The 20604-nt window shown below is 42.3% G+C and overlaps 4 protein-coding genes across 6 annotated transcripts; 2 read left to right on the forward strand and 2 right to left on the reverse strand.

The window, feature by feature from the left end:
- Positions 1-1177: 1177 nt before the first annotated feature.
- On the reverse strand, positions 1178-7228 carry LOC124184769. Of its 3 annotated transcripts, none has more exons than XR_006871257.1 (8): positions 6060-7228; positions 5694-5823; positions 4650-4844; positions 4202-4436; positions 3513-4105; positions 3231-3407; positions 1905-3113; positions 1178-1235 (listed from the first exon to the last, which is right to left on the reverse strand). XR_006871257.1 is itself a non-coding variant. In XM_046574845.1 (7 exons), the coding sequence occupies exons 1-7, from the start codon at positions 6105-6107 to the stop codon at positions 3007-3009; spliced, it is 1485 nt and encodes a 494-aa protein (XP_046430801.1). In that variant the 5' UTR covers positions 6108-7228; the 3' UTR covers positions 1839-3006. The 3 variants fall into 3 exon arrangements, 1 of the variants encoding a protein (XP_046430801.1); XR_006871258.1 differs by lacking the exon at positions 1178-1235 and adding an exon at positions 1691-1706; XM_046574845.1 differs by lacking the exon at positions 1178-1235 and having other exon boundaries at positions 1839-3113.
- Positions 7229-11368: 4140 nt separating this feature from the next.
- On the forward strand, positions 11369-14861 carry LOC124184813 (platelet binding protein GspB-like). Its single transcript, XM_046574917.1, has 3 exons — positions 11369-11380; positions 12470-14721; positions 14837-14861. The coding sequence occupies exons 1-3, from the start codon at positions 11369-11371 to the stop codon at positions 14859-14861; spliced, it is 2289 nt and encodes a 762-aa protein (XP_046430873.1).
- A 2-nt stretch (positions 14862-14863) lies between these two features.
- Positions 14864-17872, forward strand: LOC124185764 (platelet binding protein GspB-like). Its single transcript, XM_046576853.1, has 2 exons — positions 14864-17639; positions 17707-17872. Exons 1-2 carry the CDS (start codon positions 14924-14926, stop codon positions 17736-17738), a joined length of 2748 nt encoding a protein of 915 aa, XP_046432809.1. The 5' UTR covers positions 14864-14923; the 3' UTR covers positions 17739-17872.
- Positions 17873-18239: 367 nt separating this feature from the next.
- LOC124185765 (uncharacterized protein PB18E9.04c-like) lies at positions 18240-19795 on the reverse strand. Its single transcript, XM_046576855.1, has 2 exons — positions 19355-19795; positions 18240-19267 (listed from the first exon to the last, which is right to left on the reverse strand). The coding sequence occupies exons 1-2, from the start codon at positions 19379-19381 to the stop codon at positions 18455-18457; spliced, it is 840 nt and encodes a 279-aa protein (XP_046432811.1). The 5' UTR covers positions 19382-19795; the 3' UTR covers positions 18240-18454.
- Between the last annotated feature and the right edge of the window lie 809 nt (positions 19796-20604).

Genomic DNA, 20604 nt, shown 5'->3' on the forward strand with positions numbered 1-20604 from the left:
ATCGAGCGCGCATCGAATAGAATCCCATTTCGAAATGAATAATTCTTCTCTTTTCATATCATAGCTAATCTAGTAATATAGGTAAATAGGATGGTTGGAGGTGTTCGGAAATGGTAGGAGGTGGTCGGCGCTGGCAGAAGGTGATAGGGGGTGATCGATAGTGGCCATTGATGGTCGGAGGTGGCAGGGGGAGGTAGGAGGTGTTCGAAAATGGTAGGACATTTCAAAAGTTAAAGTCGACGATGATCCGGTGCATCAATTTTATCGTTACAGATTTTCTTTTCCCACGAGGCATAGAGTATTCGACAACGATAATGCAGCCCTTAAAATTCGTCATTCATCTCTGTCTGGAAAGCTAATTCGCAAGGCGTGGTATTCTAGATATGTCAAAACTAAGCTAGCGGCACGTGTTTGCATTGTTAGAAAAATACCCTTACTCTACATACACTGTTTCTAATCTTTTGCTACATTTGGTTTAATCCCCATGCTTCCACAGCACGAATAGTCGGAAATGTTTTTGATTATCCATAATAAAATAAAAGAAGTAACAAAGATTAATTTTATTGTTAAAGCTCTAATGAATACATCAAACTGCGGTCGAATCAATTCATTTATTATTTGCACATGACCTCTGTATATTTGATAAATTATTCCTAAATACATTGAAACATATGTATTTATAATGAAATATCATGCAATGGGCTGTGTAAACTATAAACTATAATTTCTATCGAATAGCTGCTTTTATGTCAACAGGGCTTTGAGACTCAGTTCAGTTCGTCCTCCTCCTCGTCCACCTCCGACCATCTCCAACAATCGCCAACCACCTCGAACAACCACCGATAACCACCCCGGGTAGTACCTGGAATAGCAATAAATATTTTCAGTATAAGAACACATCAAAAATATTGTTCAAGGATTAATATAATTAATGAATCAATTAATAATATAATCAAATTATTAGCGCATTTGAAGCTACTGAACATGTGCTTGCGCGAAAAATGAATGGAAATAATTTATTGTAAACGTGACAAGTTTGTAATATTTCCGATGAAATATAATTATAATTGCCAGCAAATATTATAAAAATGTTATACTCACCGAGCACAAATCCTCGTCCTCCTCGTCCACCGTGTTCTCCTCGTCTTCCTCGTCCTCCTCCTCGTGCACCTCCGTCCACTTCCAACCACCGCCAACTACCTCCAACAACTACCGCTAACCACCTCGGATTATACCTGGAATAGTAATAAATATTTTAAGTATCAGAACACATCAAAAATATTATGTGAGGATTAATATAATTGATTAATTAATTAATTGATGATATACTAAATTTCATTAGCGCATTTATAGTTACTGAATTCGTGCTTTCGCGAAAAATGAATTGAAATAATTAACTGTAAACATGAAACAGGAACCACGGAGCGCTTGTCCTGGAAGTCAAGCTTCACCAGGTAGTGAATCTAGAGAGCAGATACTGTGAAGAGCTTGTCCGTAAAGTCGAGTTCCCGCTGGTAGTGGACCTGGAGTGCAGAAACTACGGAGCGCTTGTCCCTGAAATCGAGTTGCACCAAGAAGCAGACCCGGAGCGCAGGCTCCAAGAGGTTGAGAACCCGGTATTCGAAATTAGCGGAGCGCGATTCTCATCCGTCCGCTCTACTGCGCGGTTGTTTCCAGACTGAGGAATTCGGCTAGCTGATTTTCGTCTATATAGATTGATGACGTCAAGAGAAAAAAATTTTTGAGTGACGTCACTTTCTGAACATCCGAACATCCAAACTTTGGTTTCGAACTTTAATACTATGTATGATGATGTATGATGTGATGTATGATGTATGATGTCTGATGACATGATATGATGTGTAATGATTTTACTTTTCACATTTCGTACAAGATATACGCACTTTATCCTTCCTGCCGATTCCAGACTCAAGCGGCTAGCCCCTTCGATAGTCAGCCGTTGAATAAAGATATATTCTTCAGTTAAAGGGTCAAGTAATAACGCTGCCGTTCTGCGACAGTTGGATTATCAAAAATTTAGCTCGTACCTTTCAAATGTGTGTTAATATACACTTAAAGTTTCAAGAAGCTCCGTTCTTTCTCTCCCTATCACCTTATTAGGTCTTTAAATCACTACACTTCGTTAAATACTCTCTCATATACGGAGCATCCATTTCATCTCGATCAAAATTAGCGCATCCGTGATGTATTACAGTTACTCTGAATTTCTTTCCATCCGAACAATTTTCGCAAATCAGTTCATCGTCTCTACCCAATGTAGATACTTCGCGACTAGCTAAAACAGCGTTTCGATTCTATGCCAACGAAAATTCAAGATCGAGAGAGCAAATGAAAAGTTGTTGGAATAATTATGAACAGTATGTAATGTAAATACATGGCGGAGCAGTGGGACGAAGAGGACGAAGGTGGTCGGAGATGGTTGGAGGTGTTCGGAACTGGTAGGCGGCGGTTCAAATTGCTTCAAAAAATCCCATGACGCAGTATTCAGGACTTTGTGGAGGAGGCTGGGTAGAAATAATGTAACCTAAACTTTTCATAGTCACTTTTGATCGTAGAATCAAAGTTATATCATTCTTATCCTTATTTTTTAACTTATTCGGACGTCTAGAACTAACTGAGGCTGAACCAATTTAAACTGTATTTGATTTAAATTTTCCCAGTGTTTGTCATTCAATCACATTATGCATCGTATATTAGTTTTTTTATTTCTGACAATCCTTCACTTTAAGTAGGAAAGCAGCTCTTTCTACGAATGCTATACCATGGAGCCTTTCTTCATGTCATCCTTAACGAAGAAGTTTCAAATCATTGACATTCGATGACGATCGACGTAATGCTGGATTATACTCAGAATGGTGGAATTCATCGTTCCTTTGTATTCGTCGCTCCTCTTTTATCCGTTTCACGTTCACTCGCGACTCGATACCGACAAAGAGGCGTTGAAAACTGGATTCCACAAGTTCCCAGGATGAATTGATTTATTCTTCAAGTTCTCCTTCGAAAATTGAACCCTGAGGTAATGGCTGCAGCGGCGTATATCCACGCGGCCATTAAGAAGCAGGCTTGAATAGCGTTTCCAAGGATAAAAATGCCTTGACAGAAGAGAATATTTGTGAATCATACTGGATTATAAAAATTAAGCGTTACTAATCATCGGGACTTCTCAATGACACTTATAATCGTCGACATTACATCTGGCATTCACTTACGTGTCAAGGGTATTGTGGCTAGGAGAGCGACACCGACAACGATATCAGCAGCATCAGATATTCTTGGACATTCTCTTGGCGTCAGGACCTGAAGAGCTGCAGAGGCTGCTCCGCTTCCAATACCAAGGCCAAAACTTGCCAGTGTCATGGCATCCAAAGTCCTCGAAACCCATGTTACTGAAACATAAAAAATTCAAATTCCCAAGAGACAGTCAGAGGCTGAAGGTAAGCGAACCACAATATCCGAAAAGTATAATTGTAGTAACTTATATATTAACCCACAATAAAGACCAACGGAGGCAAAGAAGGGCCCACCAAGAAAGACGAATTGCGATTTTCCGGACTTCTGGTACAGAGCCACGAGCGGTAGCTCAGTTAAAGTCCTGGAGAAGCCACAGAGGCTCACGAGAAAGGCTGTCTCTTCGACCCTGAGGCCGGGCAGAAGCTGGCTCGCGAAGACTGGCAGTATGGAAACGACAACCGCAACGCCGAACTGGTCTCCCAGTCGGAGTAGAACGTTGGCGACAAAAAGCGAGTATGTAAAAGGTGTCAACTCGACGCCTTTCGGCAGGACGTCGATTCCCTTCAAGTTAATATCTCGCGTTTTCTCTTGGAGGTGCGATTCCCGTCCGTGTCTTTCCTCCTGACGGACGCCCCCGTTCACCCGGACGCCCGATTCTTCAGCATTCAGAACCACCGCTGTCTGGTTCTCTTCATCCTGGTCATGATCACTCTCGTATTCCGATTCCTCGGGAATACCCGGAAGCACCTCAACGTAATAGGGAGGCCGGACTACGTACGAATCGTACTCGATTAGCTGATAAGCCATCCTGTACTGCTCCAGACTTGGAAGCGTTTCGGGAACCGCGGGTGTGCTGCAGGATAAGGAAAGTGTGAAAATACTTCAACCCCAGCAAGGCAGGCCACCGCCACTCATCAAGGTCGAGTAAAGACGTAATTATGTCTCGTACATGGACACTGTCGCGATACCCTCGTCTGGATTCTGCGGTTCGTCCTCCTCGCAAGCAATTATTGCCTTTGGTTTTACCAGCAGAGCCAGTGGCACCGCATGCAGGGTTATTCCGCTCAGAACCAATAGCGCGTACTTGGGTCCAAGCTTGCGGATGAAGAGGCACGCTATTAGCGGCCACAGCGAAAGACCGATTCCCGAAACACCGGTGCCCATAAGCTTCCATTCTGCTGTACCTTGTGAACGAACGAAACCGTATCAGAGAATGAAATGATCAGAGTGACATTAGTGCTTGTGGTCACTTTACTTGCAATCTGTATACCTACAGTATACATGAATATATGTATATTGTATGTGTATTAATTGGAAGAAATGAAGGTTTTGCTAAAGTCAAACCAGCAGAATTTTGCCACTCTGATAAAACTTGCTTACTGTAATTCACTAGTTACCCGAATGCAACTTCATTAGCTTGATCTGGAGACGAACGAGGCCCATGCCTATTCCCCCCAGAACAACATAGGCCACGTTTCCGGCGAGGATCTCCTGGCACGATGCAGCGATGACGGAAACGGCAACCGTTGTGATTCCAAGGATCGTCGTTACCCGACCCCCGTAACCCCCGATGATCCATCTCCAGCATGCCTCTGATCGTCAATGAAATTTACAGTGAATTTGGACTGTTACTGTTTCGCAAAAAATTAATTACCGAGTCACACGAACACACTTGATACTAACAATTAATCAAACGTGAGCGCATATCGAGGTGCAATCTGCCAATCGTTAATCCCGGATTCTTCGATCGAACGTAACTGCAACTGCAACAATCTACGGGGTGTTCGAAGAATAAATATTCGAGAAAATAACAACGCTGATTATTCACCGCTTTACCGATGTTTCAAGAATTTATTTACGGCACCAATTTAGTCATGTAGTGTTTGCGACTAGATTGCTCTGATAAAAATCTTGGAATATATGAGTAGAAAAAAACGAACTGAAATAGGTAATCCGATAAAACATGACTCATATACATTCAGCTCTCGCATGTCTGACAATGCGAAAAACACACACGTATCGTGTAAAGTATCGTGCATTGTACGCGCGTGAAAATACATGCGTCACAGTTTCTATTCCGTAGAGAATCACTGAATAACATTCTCAATCCAATAAACTGTTACATCGTCAAATGCTCAATCCATGTGATCCACTATAATCCAATTTTATTGCTACAAAAACACGTACTTCTATCGACCGTAGCGGCAGAGGCTTATAATGTGAGTTATACGGCAGTCTATTTGCGCTACACCGTCAACCCGATCATGGATTAATGTCTGGAAGGGCTGCATGTCACCGATAACATCGATAGTCGGTTGTGCATTGGAATAGGGTTTAGCATCGCTTAAGATCGGAAAATATCTAGTAAAAGTAAGAGGTGAGAATGATGGAACACAAGAAAAAAAAACATAAAAAAATTAAAGAATAACATACAAAATTACCAGATATGTGACGTGTGACGGCGTAGAAGAGGGGCACGCATATTCGAATCCAGTCCAGTTCCGTTTCCTCGTGACTTTTTTCTTCGCTGGCAAAGATTCCTTGGGCGAAGAACACGCACTCACTCAGCACCTGTTCACGCGTTCGTTATATACGCGAATTTTAATACTTGCGGCACATTCCCTGTTTTCTGTATGAGTGCGTAATTTACATGCATATACTGTGTGCACTCAATCGTGACCATTGCTTATTGCCAGCTATATCAACACTCGACATCGACACTTATTAGATGCTTGAAAAGATAGAAAGAGAGACAGAGAAACACAGGACCCAGAATTTCATATTATGTACTCGTTCATGTCTTATACCTGGACCGCCGACACCGATGTAACGATCTTCCAAGTCTCGAACGACATCTCACGTGCTTTTCCGGCAATAAGCTTTGCTATCCGATTTTTCTAATTTCTTCTGCACTCCCCTTCTCTATTTTCCTCACTCTATTGCCATCCCTTCAGTTCTTCGATCCTTCTTCGGTGATGAGTTCGACACTACGACTTGCGCCAGACCGCGGAGATTTCAGCGAAAGATTATCTTCCGATTTTCAGGATATAGGAAGGGGGTGGCGAGAGGGGGGAGAAAAATTCTGGGAAAATGAACAAATATAAATACAGGAAATACGATGTAATATTGGAGATTATTTACGGTGGCTGTACACGCGATGGACAGTGGTCAAGTATTGAATGCAGGTCTGTAGAAGCGGCAGAAAAAATCTTCGGGAACGAACTGTATACATGTGGGTAATACTTCCGTATATTGCTGATCTTATCGATATCCAGCTACAAGCATTATCTTATCGCGAACTACGGTCCGCCGTATGTACAACGTGCAACCAACATGGGTGACGATGAACGATGGATGCGGAGGTCCGTCACCTCGATCGTGTCATTGCTCACGAATATGATTAACACGTACATATTATGCACTCTGGGTGTATATAAGAGTACATTTAATACAATATTAGGTCTATGTATACTTGCGCACGGACTCGAGTCTTATCCGCGACTGTTGCCATCGACAGCTGCCACTGCGGCGGCTTAAGGACAATTTTTTTCTTACTCATCTATACGTACATACAACACGCTTATGTACTTGCTCAACAGACTTTATTTATTGAGAATAATAAGAACGTGCCAAGTTAGCGTTGTTTGATCGGAATGTGTTGTAATATGGCCGCAGGATTAATATCGATCTCTACATGTTACCACTCCTCGAGTCGATTCCTTCGCATCGCTGGATCATCTCGAAAGTCCTTCGAATCAGTGATAAGCTTCACTGGATTTGGTTAATCGAATGGATCATTAACGGGTGATGAAGTATTATCTATTATTGTGTGATCCATGTCTTCACTCCAGGATAATCACGTCTCATTTTCGGTAGGAGTGGATAGTCGCTGACGATGATTTTATGTCGAGTTCCAGGATAGGTACATACGTCATAATTGATGTACTGGAACCACTTGGCCATGATGAACATAGTTTCGTAACATAGTTTCGTTAAATTAACGAGCCGTGAGATCAAGCGGAGTCTGTACGTTTGGACAAGGGTTATTGCCTGAAATAATAAAAAGCATCGAGGCATAAAAATTGTTTTATTGATATACGAACGGAGACAGTATAAACGTACGAACAGCCTGGATTACAATTAAGATAGCAATTTAATGACGTTTGCAGATATTTGCGCAGTTGTTTCGCGCGTTGGCATTTTGAAAAAACGCAAACTCACTTATACCCTCCCCACTTTTCTGGCTCCACGTGCCTTGCTGATCGTTACACGTATCACACGCCAAGAAAAAAAATATAATGCTGCGTTGGCGATTTGTTAAGTTTCATAGTCGTCGATCGATGTATTAATGATTAACTAAGCGCCAGAGACACTGTTATTAAATTTAGAAAATAGTCAAAACTTTTAATAGCGTCGCATAACATTGTGAAATCTCTAAATCAAGCGCACACTGAATGTGTCAGATTTTGCGATGGTTAGGATAAGAGTGTGGCGTGATTAAGGTGAAAATTGTTAATCAACAATAAACTAAATACAGGCGTTTAATCCGGCGAACGGTGCGGATTCATATAATAATGAAACGTAATCGGTCTTTACGGTACAACGGTGACCAATCGAATAATATTGCGACTAATATCGATTAATATCGAGGCTATCGTGATGTAGTTATTCGCACATTCGTTCTCGTCCACGTCCCCGCGTGTATACCGAATTTAAAAGATATAAGGCTGTTCCCGTGACAAACGCGCTGCTGGGATTTCGTAACGACAAAGTCAATTGCTCTGATTAGATTAGAATTTTAGAGGCGGCTCGGTACGCAATTCCGTATCATTAATATTGGTATCACTATTGTTGTTATCGACATTATTATTTGGATTATTTTTATGATCGTTGTTATACTTTAGCTACGTATAGTTACTCCTTTATCGAATCATCGAGCAGTGACATGCCCCGTATGCTCTGACACTGTTTATATATACGGAAATTTTACCTACAAAAATCATGTACCATAATTATTTCACATTATAAATACACACAATAAACTTACAACACGGATTACAGCTGGTATGCTTAATTTCCTATCTGTAATAGATAAGCGATCGATCATTGATTCAATCAATCACTCGATTCCAGTCGATCGAAAAATCTCTATCAACCTGTGACGTGAGAAACATCGAGATTGATTCTACCATGTCAATCAATAGCCCAGTTCAACTGAAAATCTCTTCGAGAACTAGTTCTTCGCCATTTTATATCAAAGGTTTTTTTTCTCTCTAGAATTAGTTGTTCATAACGTAGACATTGTACCATGACTTGTCAAGAGTTGATTCTTATAAAAATTTATGATAATATCTGCCTTGATCGGACTCCAGCTATGACGGAAAAACGTTAGAATTTTGCATTGAATAACCCGTTTCTCGATTCCTGAATCCTTCCTTTCCCTGATCCGGAGTAGTCTCTACTGTACTGCAGAGCACAGTCCGGAGTCGTGTTTACGCTCTGTAATAGCTAGGTATGCTTCTAATTAGATCACTTTCTTATCACTTGCTGACTTGTTCTGAGAGAAATCGAGTGAAACTGATGCATAGATCGTCGATATGCAGATTGAAAGTAAAACTACTGCAGTAAAATTGGACAGAAAAGATGGCCAGTGAATTCTGTAAAAACACATAATGTAAGTTTAAACTTCGTCAGTTAAACTGATCCAAAGAATTGTAAATGATCGCAAAACTCTTGAGCTGATATGTTTTTTTTTCTAGTAAATTTCACAATGCGATATAGTACTTTAAAAAAAGAAATTTAACTTTGATCTTTTAGAACAAGATTTCTATTTGCAACACTATTAGTAAGATATTACGGCATTCATTTAGCAGCAACAAATCCTTGATTCCATCTTGCTCTGGCTTTATCTGCGATAACTGTGCGACTCATTCTGTTTCATTCTGAAATGTAGGAAGATGAAATTTCGCCTGGAGCTGTAGGTATCGCGCCATAGCGTCTTTCTTATCAAAATCAAAACTAATTAAAGAGTAACTATTTGTACGCAGTATCGATACAATTAAGAATTGCCGAAGCTCTAGATTCGCGACGAACGACTGGCAATAGTTCTCCTGTGCATATTGCATCGAATGGAAATAATTTGTACCAACTAGCGTACGGTAAAAATGAAATCATTGGGTTTTCAAAGGAAGATTATTCGAACTGGAGTTTTCACCCCTACGCGCAATCCAGATTTAATAACTTAACAAAGTTGAACCAAATAGTAGCAGGTGGACAATTGTGTGTATAACGGAGGTGAGAGTTATTCTCTCTGGTTCGTACAGCCGGAAGTATTCGATCCATGGTTATTATGAATAGAAATTGTGAATTATGAATAGAATTTTACGTAAGCAGTTTCGTCTTATTGACTCTGAGGTTGGCAACTATCAAGCTCTTTGTGGTCCCACAGACGTCATCGCAAAAACAAAGATGTGATTACACGATCTTAATAGCATCAGTACAGTGGTAGGAACCATTTCTGTTCACGGATGCAGAGTAATGAAGAACGAATTATTATGACCGTGTTAAGACGTCGTTGCTACACCCACACAATGCTCCTGTTCTACCGATCAACAAACACCTACGCGTCGATAAATGAACAGCGAAAGAGAGAAAGAGTGAAGGCGCGAGAAGTTTGAGAAAGAAAGAAAAAAAGAGGAGGAATAAAGGGGGGAAAAGCCAAGACCCGTACTCATCAGTACATGGGTATGTTTGGACCCTGTAGTGATAGGGCACAGCGGTAACACTCGTTGGAAATTGTGGTGCCTGTTCGCCATCTTCGAACCCATAGAGTCGCGGCTTTGATCTACCGTAAAAACGGTTTTCCTCCTTTTTTGATCTTCTCACCTCTCGTATTTTCGGTTCAGAGAGCTCAGTTGGCGGTAAGAAACCTCCAATCTACCTGAAATCGGTCTGCGGTGAATTAGTCACAAGGCCATTGTCATATTCATAGTGGAAAGCTGAGATACGCGATTTACGCATAAGGTGCCAGAAGGAATATCGAGCTGAAGGCATGCAGGGACGAATCACCCGTGGATATTTTTTAGTAGTAGCACTGTTTCTGGTAAGCCTGCTTCTTGGCACTTCGCCATTATCTTTCTTTTCGTTATCTTTGCTCGATTTTTTCTTCGACCATTCGATAAACAGCTCTTTGAACCGTTATAGAAATCCTTCGTTAACACTCGCAGCAAATTTAGTGATGGAAAATAAAACAACAAGGCTTCAAACTGATTCGGAAAGTTTCTCTGTGTCGACTTATGAAATGGTTTACATCTTTTTTGTTCTTTTCAAAATTTGATCAAGTTGAGAATTTCTGTCGACTTTTTTACTCCAAGTTGCAATCCATTATAAGTTTATCGAGATTTTTATTATACGCTGAAGCGAACTTTCTGATCAATTTGAAATCTTGGTTTTATGTTTCAAATCTCCAGTTTTGTCATCAGCTTTGGTATCGCAGTGTAGAGCGAAATTGCAAGCCCATTTTGAGCCTGCAACAAAGTTGCAGTTGCAGTATATTCTTGTTGCGAACTACGCCACAAGTAATACGTGAATAGATAGCGATGAAAAATTAAATCATATCAAACAAGAAATGCGTATCGTCAGTTCTTCCGGAATGTTTCATTTATAGGGTTTCACCATCGACGATTGAATTTCGTGATAATAGCGACAGCGTCAGTTCCGTATTTCATTATTAGCCTATTGTTCAAAGGAATTTCACGTTAAAAAATAGAAAGCAAGTTGCAAAGGGTACGCCAAAATATATTACAATTGTAAATATATAACTAGTTTTTCTCTATTTAGATTTGAATCGAAATGTGCCTTATTAACTGTTACGTATGTATTAATAATAATAACTGCGTCGGACAATTTGCAGTTTGGCCCGAAATCACGCAAACAATTATTTTCTACTTATCATGTACTTGACGAAAAAATAATAAAATACCAGATTAAACCATGTCTTCTTTTTAACAACCCAATCCCGGAGAATCAACTTGAGCTTTCACATGAATGGGGATAGGAACGAAGTATAGGTCAGCTTGGTTTGATTAATTTGTAAAATTTCTAATTAATTTTCGGGATGTTGGTTGCGGTACGCTTATACGCAAACGCTCGCTAAATCACTTTTCAATCTCGACCATATGCGAAAGCACTGGTTTGGCGATAAATCATTGCCTTGCAATTATATTCCTAGTGTACCAATAAGTGAGTATGCGGAATATCCATTATTAGAAATTGATTTCATGTTTGTGCCTTAGTTCACACTCTTTCAATAGCAATCGCTAGAAAAATATCTCACAATTACCCTAATTTGCTAAAACTATCACATTTATGAGTGTAACGATTTTCCAGTTTTTACACATCCATTGATAACGATTTAATTTTCATACGGTCTTATTCGGTATAATTTACTCACATTATGAGTATAGATTTCAGTAAAATCCTAAACTGAGAACTGTGAAATAAATGAAAAATTATTATCGTATAAAACCAATTATATATATCTTTGAACAGGCTTGCTGCTGGATGAATCCGAATGACGCGATCCCGCACCAAATACGTTCACGTACAAAAAAGCAGGTATATTTTCGAGTGGTACCGAATTATTATCGGTATATTACATCTCATTTCACGAGAAATTTTTGATCCTTCATTTCTAATCAAGTTTTTCCATTTTTATAGCTCACACTTACCTTCCTGTTCAGAAGTGGCATATAACACATATGCATATAAAACACACGATTGGGCAGCGGGTATCAGCTTGAAATTGGATTTCAAAACACATTTCGTCTTATTTTATAGTTCATTTTTGCATTTATGATCAGAACAAACGGGTGGGGTACAAAAATACAAAAGATTAAAACGTTGATGGCACAAAATCCTGAAAGTCAAACTACCGCCAGTTGAAAACGTAGGAAGACCATAAATACGAAAGAGATAACTTGTAGAAAAATATAAATTGATAACGCAAAAATGTATAAATAAATTTATACCGAATTTTTTTTTTTTTGACTGGCCAAGATTTTGCCGGGCAATATGATTCCGTGTGGTTAGCTAGTAATAACAGTACAGTATTTTTTTTAATTTCCCGCGACTCTCTTTCAACCTTTGTTTTAAATTTTATCCGTAACATGTCAGACCTCGAATAATCGTGATTTGATTTTTATTTAACGTTGAACAGGTAAGTCATCAGGTCAACCACAGGTCAGCTGCAAATACAGCGAGCCTGTCTTACGATGCACTTGGACATTTGGACCTAAGACGAGACCGGAAGTCGGTACTACCAGGTAGCCGCGAGAAATGGAGGTCATTGAAACGAACGCTGAGTTCAGGAGGTAAAATGAGAAACATTAACGTGAACGGAAAAAAAAATATTGCACCCTACTTGCTCAAGAATGTTGAACTCAATCGAAAGATCGAGTTTCTGGAACATTTGACTCAATCGGAGGATCGAGTTCCAGAGTTTCCGTGGACGGTGATGGAACCGTTGAAAGTACAAGCGAAAAACTGCACCGAACCCCATAACTCGGATGACAGATATTCAAGCAGCTTCAACGTGAATTCGACAGTTAAATCTATCTACGCTGGTAACGATTTCGAAGTAGCAGGTGAAGCCGAGACGAAAAGAACCAGCAGCGTACACGTTGGCGAGGATATCACGCTGTGTTGGATAGAGACTACGACCATCAAGGAGGACCACCACATGCATCCAGTGCAGAGACAAGTGCTCAGAGAGTACACTATATCCTTCGAGAATGCTGCAACCATACCAGAACGGTATCTTGAATGTATTCAGCTGGAGGGCGAGGTCGATTCAACGGACAGCAGCTTTCCAAAATCGACCTTGTTCGAAGTGGTGGATGAAAACACTCGGCATAGCCGTGTAGTCAACTTTACTACGGTGAGTCACACCGACGACTTAACCGTATGGCAGCACAAGCGAGTCCAGTGCGGAGTAGGCCCAGTTGTCACCAAAAACATCATTGAGTGGGCCGCGGAACGAGCGGAACATCCGAAGAGGAGAATCGAGATCAAGGTCAGTCCCAAGATTCACCGACTCACCGCTGTTCCCACCGAGACCGAACCCTGCACAACGGACCTCATAGACTGGCAAGTCACGTCAACCACCACTTCTTCCTTCATCGTGGACTGTGGCCCAGGATCAACCTGCGAGAGCTACAGCGACTGCGCCGAAGAAAACTGTGGCTATTCTTCGACTTCTGAGGTAGACGTGTCTAACGATCTTTGGCAGGAACAAGCTACCACAGCATCCACAACACTGTCGAATAGTTCGGAATCGGAAACTTCAGTGACTACGACCACCGAAGTCTCAATTGCAATGTCGTCAATCTCGTATAACCAAGACTGTGGCCCAGGATCGACCTGCGAGAGCTACAGCGACTGCGCCGACGAAAACTGTGGCTATTCTTCGATTTTTGAGACAGACGTGACTGATGATCTTCGGCAGGAACAAGCTACCACGGCTTCCATAACACTCTCGGATAGTTCGGAATCGGAAACGTCAGTGACTACGACCACCGAAGTCTCAACTGCGATGTCGTCAATCTCGTATAACCAAGACTGTGGCCCAGGATCGACCTGCGAGAGCTACAGCGACTGCGCCGACGAAAACTGTGGCTATTCTTCGATTTTTGAGACAGACGTGACTGATGATCTTCGGCAGGAACAAGCTACCACGGCTTCCATAACACTCTCGGATAGTTCGGAATCGGAAACTTTAGTGACTACGACCACCGAAGTCTCAACTGCGATGTCGTCAATCTCGTATAACCAAGACTGCGGCCCAGGATCGACCTGCGAGAGCTACAACGACTGCGCCGACGAAAACTGTGGCTATTCTTCGATTTTTGAGACAGACGTGACTGATGATCTTCGGCAGGAACAAGCTACCACGGCTTCCATAACACTCTCACATAATTCGGAATCGGAAACGTCAGTGACTACGACCACCGAAGTCTCAACTGCGATGTCGTCAATCTCGTATAACCAAGACTGTGGCCCAGGATCGACCTGCGAGAGCTACAGCGACTGCGCCGACGAAAACTGTGGCTATTCTTCGATTTTTGAGACAGACGTGACTGATGATCTTCGGCAGGAACAAGCTACCACGGCTTCCATAACACTCTCGGATAGTTCGGAATCGGAAACTTTAGTGACTACGACCACCGAAGTCTCAACTGCGATGTCGTCAATCTCGTATAACCAAGACTGTGGCCCAGGATCGACCTGCGAGAGCTACAACGACTGCGCCGACGAAAACTGTGGCTATTCTTCGATTTTTGAGACAGACGTGACTGATGATCTTCGGCAGGAACAAGCTACCACGGCTTCCATAACACTCTCACATAATTCGGAATCGGAAACGTCAGTGACTACGACCACCGAAGTCTCAACTGCAATGTCGTCAATCTCGTATAACCAAGACTGTGGCCCAGGATCGACCTGCGAGAGCTACAGCGACTGCGCCGACGGAAACTGTGGCTATTCTTTGATTTTTGAGACAGACGTGACTGATGATCTTTGGCAGGAACAAGCTACCACGGCTTCCATAACACTCTCACATAGTTCGGAATCGGAAACGTCAGTGACTACGACCACCGAAGTCTCAACTACAATGTCGTCAATCTCGTATAACCAAGACTGTGGCCCAGGATCGACCTGCGAGAGCTACAGCGACTGCGCCGACGAAAACTGTGGCTATTCTTCGATTTTTGAGACAGACGTGACTGATGATCTTTGGCAGGAACAAGCTACCACGGCTTCCATAACACTCTCGGATAGTTCGGAATCGGAAACGTCAGTGACTACGACCACCGAAGTCTCAACTGCGATGTTGTCAATCTCGTATAACCAAGACTGTGGCCCAGGATCGACCTGCGAGAGCTACAGCGACTGCGCCGACGAAAACTGTGGCTATTCTTCGATTTTTGAGACAGACGTGACTGATGACCTTCGGCAGGAACAAGCTACCACGGCTTCCATAACACTCTCACATAGTTCGGAATCGGAAACGTCAGTGACTACGACCACCGAAGTCTCAACTGCGATGTTGTCAATCTCGTATAACCAAGACTGTGGCCCAGGATCGACCTGCGAGAGCTACAGCGACTGCGCCGACGAAAACTGTGGCTATTCTTCGATTTTTGAGACAGACGTGACTGATGACCTTCGGCAGGAACAAGCTACCACGGCTTCCATAACACTCTCACATAGTTCGGAATCGGAAACGTCAGTGACTACGACCACCGAAGTCTCAACTGCAATGTCGTCAATCTCGTATAACCAATACTGTGGCCCAGGATCGACCTGCGAGAGCTACAGCGACTGCGCCGACGAAAACTGTGGCTATTCTTCGATTTTTGAGACAGACGTGACTGATGATCTTCGGCAGGAACAAGCTACCACGGCATCCATAACACTCTTGGATAGTTCGGAATCGGAAATTTTAGTGACTACGACCACCGAAGTCTCAACTGCAATGTCTTCAAACTCGTATAACGAAGGCTGCGGCCCAGGATCGACCTGCGAGAGCTACAGCGACTGCGCCGACGAAAACTGTGGCTATTCTTCGATTTTTGAGACAGACGTGACTGATGATCTTCGGCAGGAACAAGCTACCACGGCTTCCATAACACTCTCACATAATTCGGAATCGGAAACGTCAGTGACTACGACCACCGAAGTCTCAACTGCAATGTCTTCAAACTCGTATAACGAAGACTGCGGCCCAGGATCGACCTGCGAGAGCTACAGCGACTGCGCCGACGAAAACTGTGGCTATTCTTCGATTTTTGAGACAGACGTGACTGATGATCTTTGGCAGGAACAAGCTACCACGGCTTCCATAACACTCTCGGATAGTTCGGAATCGGAAACGTCAGTGACTACGACCACCGAAGTCTCAACTGCGATGTCGTCAATCTCGTATAACCAAGACTGTGGCCCAGGATCGACCTGCGAGAGCTACAGCGACTGCGCCGACGAAAACTGTGGCTATCCTTCCATTTCTGAGATAGACGTGACTGATGATCTTCGGCAGGAACCAACTACCGCGGCTTATATAACATCTTCGAATAGTTTGGAATCGGAAACTTCAGTTACTGCCTTCACCGAAGCCTCAACGGCGATGTCCTCAATTGCGAATAACGAACACAAAATCGTTAACTATCTTCCACCTCCTGTCTTCGAAAGACCCACACCAATGACTGATCAGCCTATCGATCCTTTTGAAGCGAGCACCACGTCACTTGCATCATTGTATGACATTCCGAACGCCGGCTTTGACAAACTCACCACAACGTCCTTTCACGAAATCACGACCTCAGCGCTATCAGACGTCAAGTCACCTGAATTCACAGAAGACATCTCGATCTTGAGCGTGACGATGAATCACGATATAGTACACGATGTAGAGACCGGTGATCAGACGGTGGATTTCTCGCCAGCTAATGATGATTCGTATTTCAGCCCTAGCGATTCAGATGAAACAAGCAAATCGAACGCTTCCGACGAAACATCAGTGTCCTGTGAAAGTGGGGGGTCCTGCGTTTATTCGATACTCTTTGAGCGAACAACAAACTCTTGGGAAGACGAAACCAGCATTGAGACCGAAACCCGTAGAGACGGCAAAAAGACTAATATTGAACAACTTCCCGTGACTTTGACGACCGACACCGGTTACATTCAGATTACGAAATTCGGCAGTTATGATAGTGTGGAATACCTTGCTGACAAAAATGTGGCGTCCACCACTAAGACCGGCGAAACTCATAACGGAGACGAGTTTTCGCCACGCGTGACGATTGTTGGTTTGCTAGATTTCGAAAGTAATCGAGCGACTCAGTTACCTTCTTGCGATTCTAACTCAGAAAATTGCAGTTATACTAGGGAAAGCACCAACTCATCTTGCGACAAAGAGTCTGGTGGCTGCTCTCCAGACAACTTAAAAATCTGTGACAGTGATTCAACTGGCAGTTGTGCTTCACCACAGCACGCTCGAGATTTCCCTGAATTACCATCAATGACAAGCTCAACCCCCATTGAAGTCAGTAACACTTCAACGACCATGAATGATGTACCAACAATTCTTTTAAAGCAGAGACACAAGTTGGGACTGAGGATCAAGATACTGCTTGAGCATGTAGATGACAATAAAGAGAAGCAGAAGCTAGTTGAGGTCAATAAGCATTTACTGTTTCGTGAGCAGGCGGATGAACAAACGGACCAGACACTGATTAATCAAATCGGGGCGTTGAACAACAATATTGACATTCAGACCGTCCAAGCATTATTCAATTGTTCGACTGTAGAAAAGCTCGCTGGAGATCTGGGTAATATTTCAGCTGAATATCTCGCGTTGCACGGTGGAGCCAAAAGTATAGGCGTTAACAATTCCAGGAACTCACACTGGCGCAAGAAAAGGGACGTGAGTTCACTGTCCAAACGAGACGTGGATTCAAATTTGAAAATGAGTCTGCCAGAAATAGTCGCTGATATTCATGCCGGATTGGATCACGTTATGAGTCAAATACCGTCAGAACACGCAGTGGTTAAACGGAGCGGAAGAATGATAGAAAACGAGATCCCACAATCTCACATACTGGAACTCATATCGAATCCGCAGGATAATCGCATCCACGCTAGAATTAAAAGAAACATAGGTATCCATGATGTAGCAATTAATGAAAAAGATATGCCGAAAGACCTTCAGGAAGTTGGTCACTGGTCCAACGAGGGAGTAAGAAGGGGATTGAACAGCGGTTACGTTCGGACTCTCACTGAGTTTACTATTTACAGGGGTCCATAAGCACAGTGCTAAATATAGGATAGACCAACGATAATTGTATTCTAAACGATCGTGCAAATAAAGAGTTATGTAGTTACACACGAGTCTTGTACCACGTGGTAAAAATGATGTATTTAGGTTGATCCACATTTGAAACGATACTTTATTTGTTCAATTATTTTACTCAACAAAAATCTGACTAATTTGATTAATCACGAAGCTATGTGTGAAATACAAACTTGGAATTAGACCGGATAAATGTGCGATTTCGCGTAACTATAGCTGCCAACACGTCATAGCAATAAGTCAATTTTATTCACAATAAAATATTTTTAAGTGATTCCCATGCATGTTCTCAGTCTAATTTGTACAGGTATACGCAGACGGTGCGACGCACTTTGACTTTGTCGGATTAAAGATCGTTGTTGTTGGACAAGTGAATTCTTCCATGGTAAAACTTCCGTCACTGTTCAGGGTGCAGAAATAATACGTTTTACACGTTGTGTCCGTAGTTATCGCATATCTACCATATGCAGTGCAGGCAAATATTGTAGTAGTTGCAGCTTCGGTAGTGGTTGCAGCTTCGGTAGTGGTTGCAGCTTCGGTAGTGGTTGCAGCTACGGTAGTGGTTGTAGCATCGGTGGTAGTCGTAGAATCTGTGGTAGTTGCAGAATCTGTGGTAGTTGCAGCATCAGTGGTAGTTGCATCGTTGGTGCAGGTATAGGCACTTGAGTTAACGCACTTCGCAACTGTTGGGTCAAACACCGTCGTCGTTGGGCAAGTTTCATTGTACCGGGTGTAGGTCCCGTCATCTTCAGGAAAGCACAAGTAATAGGACTGACAAGTTGTGTCCGTAGTTATAGCATATCTGCCATACGTAGTGCAGTCATATGCTGCTGTTGTGGTGGTTTCTGTTGCCTCAGTGGTCGTTGAATCTTCTCCATTTGTACAAGTATAGGAACTCGAGTTAACGCAATTCGCTGTCGTTGGATCGAAAAGCGTCGTCGTTGGGCAAGTTTCATTGTAAACGGTGTATGTCCCGTCGTCTTCAGGAAAGCACAAGTAATAGGACTGACAAGTTGTGTCCGTAGTTATAGCATATCTGCCGTACGTCGTACAGTTATATGCTGCGGCCTCGGAGGTTGGAATCAATGCTGCGATGCTCGCAGCGATCTGTTAGAAATGAAATTCGACTTTACGGAAATTCAAGATTTTTTAGCATTCAAAAACGAGTTCGATTATTAGATATGAGATACGTACAATTACAGCAAAGACCTGCTTCTCCATGATCACTTCAAGCGACGTTGATATACTCCTGAAGAATGATCGAACGATCGGGCGAATAGTCTGCTTTATATCGGTTAATAAGCTGAGTAATTCATAGATTGTATGTTTATTGAACCAGTAAGTAAGTCACGTGTGTCATTTAATTATTACATCCAGAATTGTCAGGGTCGTATTTGCCAATAATTAAATTGATAACGTTATGTTATCTCTCTTTCAGAGTTTTTGAAATTTTATAATTAGATACACATCACGTCTTGCAGCTCGAATGTATTCAAGAGAGTCCTGCCACAAAGGTTGCCGGATATCAATACTGTCGCGAAATTCTTCCAATTCCATATTCACGAGGGCAGCCATCTCATTGAATTTCGGTTTCCATTTTGCGAGCGATAATTTTATTCGTATAGATTGCGAATAGGTGAAAGCAGGAGATTCGTTATGAATTCGTTAGTCGTCTTAAGACCTAATTCAGATTCCGTCGAGCAGATGTTCGCCGACTTGGTTCGTTGGTCGGCTTAACTCGCAACTTGCGCTATCGTCTTTGCGTACACGCGAAAGTAAAAGTCACCTCGTGAGTTGACCCAGGCTTTTCTCGAGGCTTGACACTCGTTGCTATTTCAATCACGTTGAACCGGTCCGTCTTCCAATTGCACTCGCATTAATTTACTCAGCTGCGACATGCCTATACCGCCTACACAAACTAAGGAAAAAAGTCAGTGCATTGACAATAAAATATTTATCAAGCATACATACGCTCGATTTATGGAGTACTGAAAATAACGCGCCCTGCTAACGCAGCGGTGGATTTCGCAGATAAGATATCTTGGCAGTCGTAATAATAAAAAAATTTATTTACTCTCGATTCGACCAAGGATTTTTCGTCACCGTATTTCCGTCTTATTCTTTGTAAACCCAGGTCTGAAAACCTAAAAAGTTACAAAACCTTCATAAATCGCAGGAAAGTATATTTGTCAGTAAATGGCTTGCTCGCGATGCTCCGGTTGTCAACGACTTTCGTTTCGTTTACCTTTCGTTTGAATTTTCAACACGTTTGCTTCAACGCGGCGTCACGTTTGCAGTTAGTTACTGTTTCTTTCATTTTATACCTGTCTTGATACAATCTTTTGGCTTCTCCGTTAGCTACCGACACATATCATCAATCATTTTGCCATCCCAAACGGTTTTTAGCTACATTAACGTCTCATCTGACACTCACGGTGACAACG

Source organism: Neodiprion fabricii, chromosome 6, assembly GCF_021155785.1.
Source record: "Neodiprion fabricii isolate iyNeoFabr1 chromosome 6, iyNeoFabr1.1, whole genome shotgun sequence".
Taxonomy (NCBI): domain Eukaryota; kingdom Metazoa; phylum Arthropoda; class Insecta; order Hymenoptera; family Diprionidae; genus Neodiprion; species Neodiprion fabricii.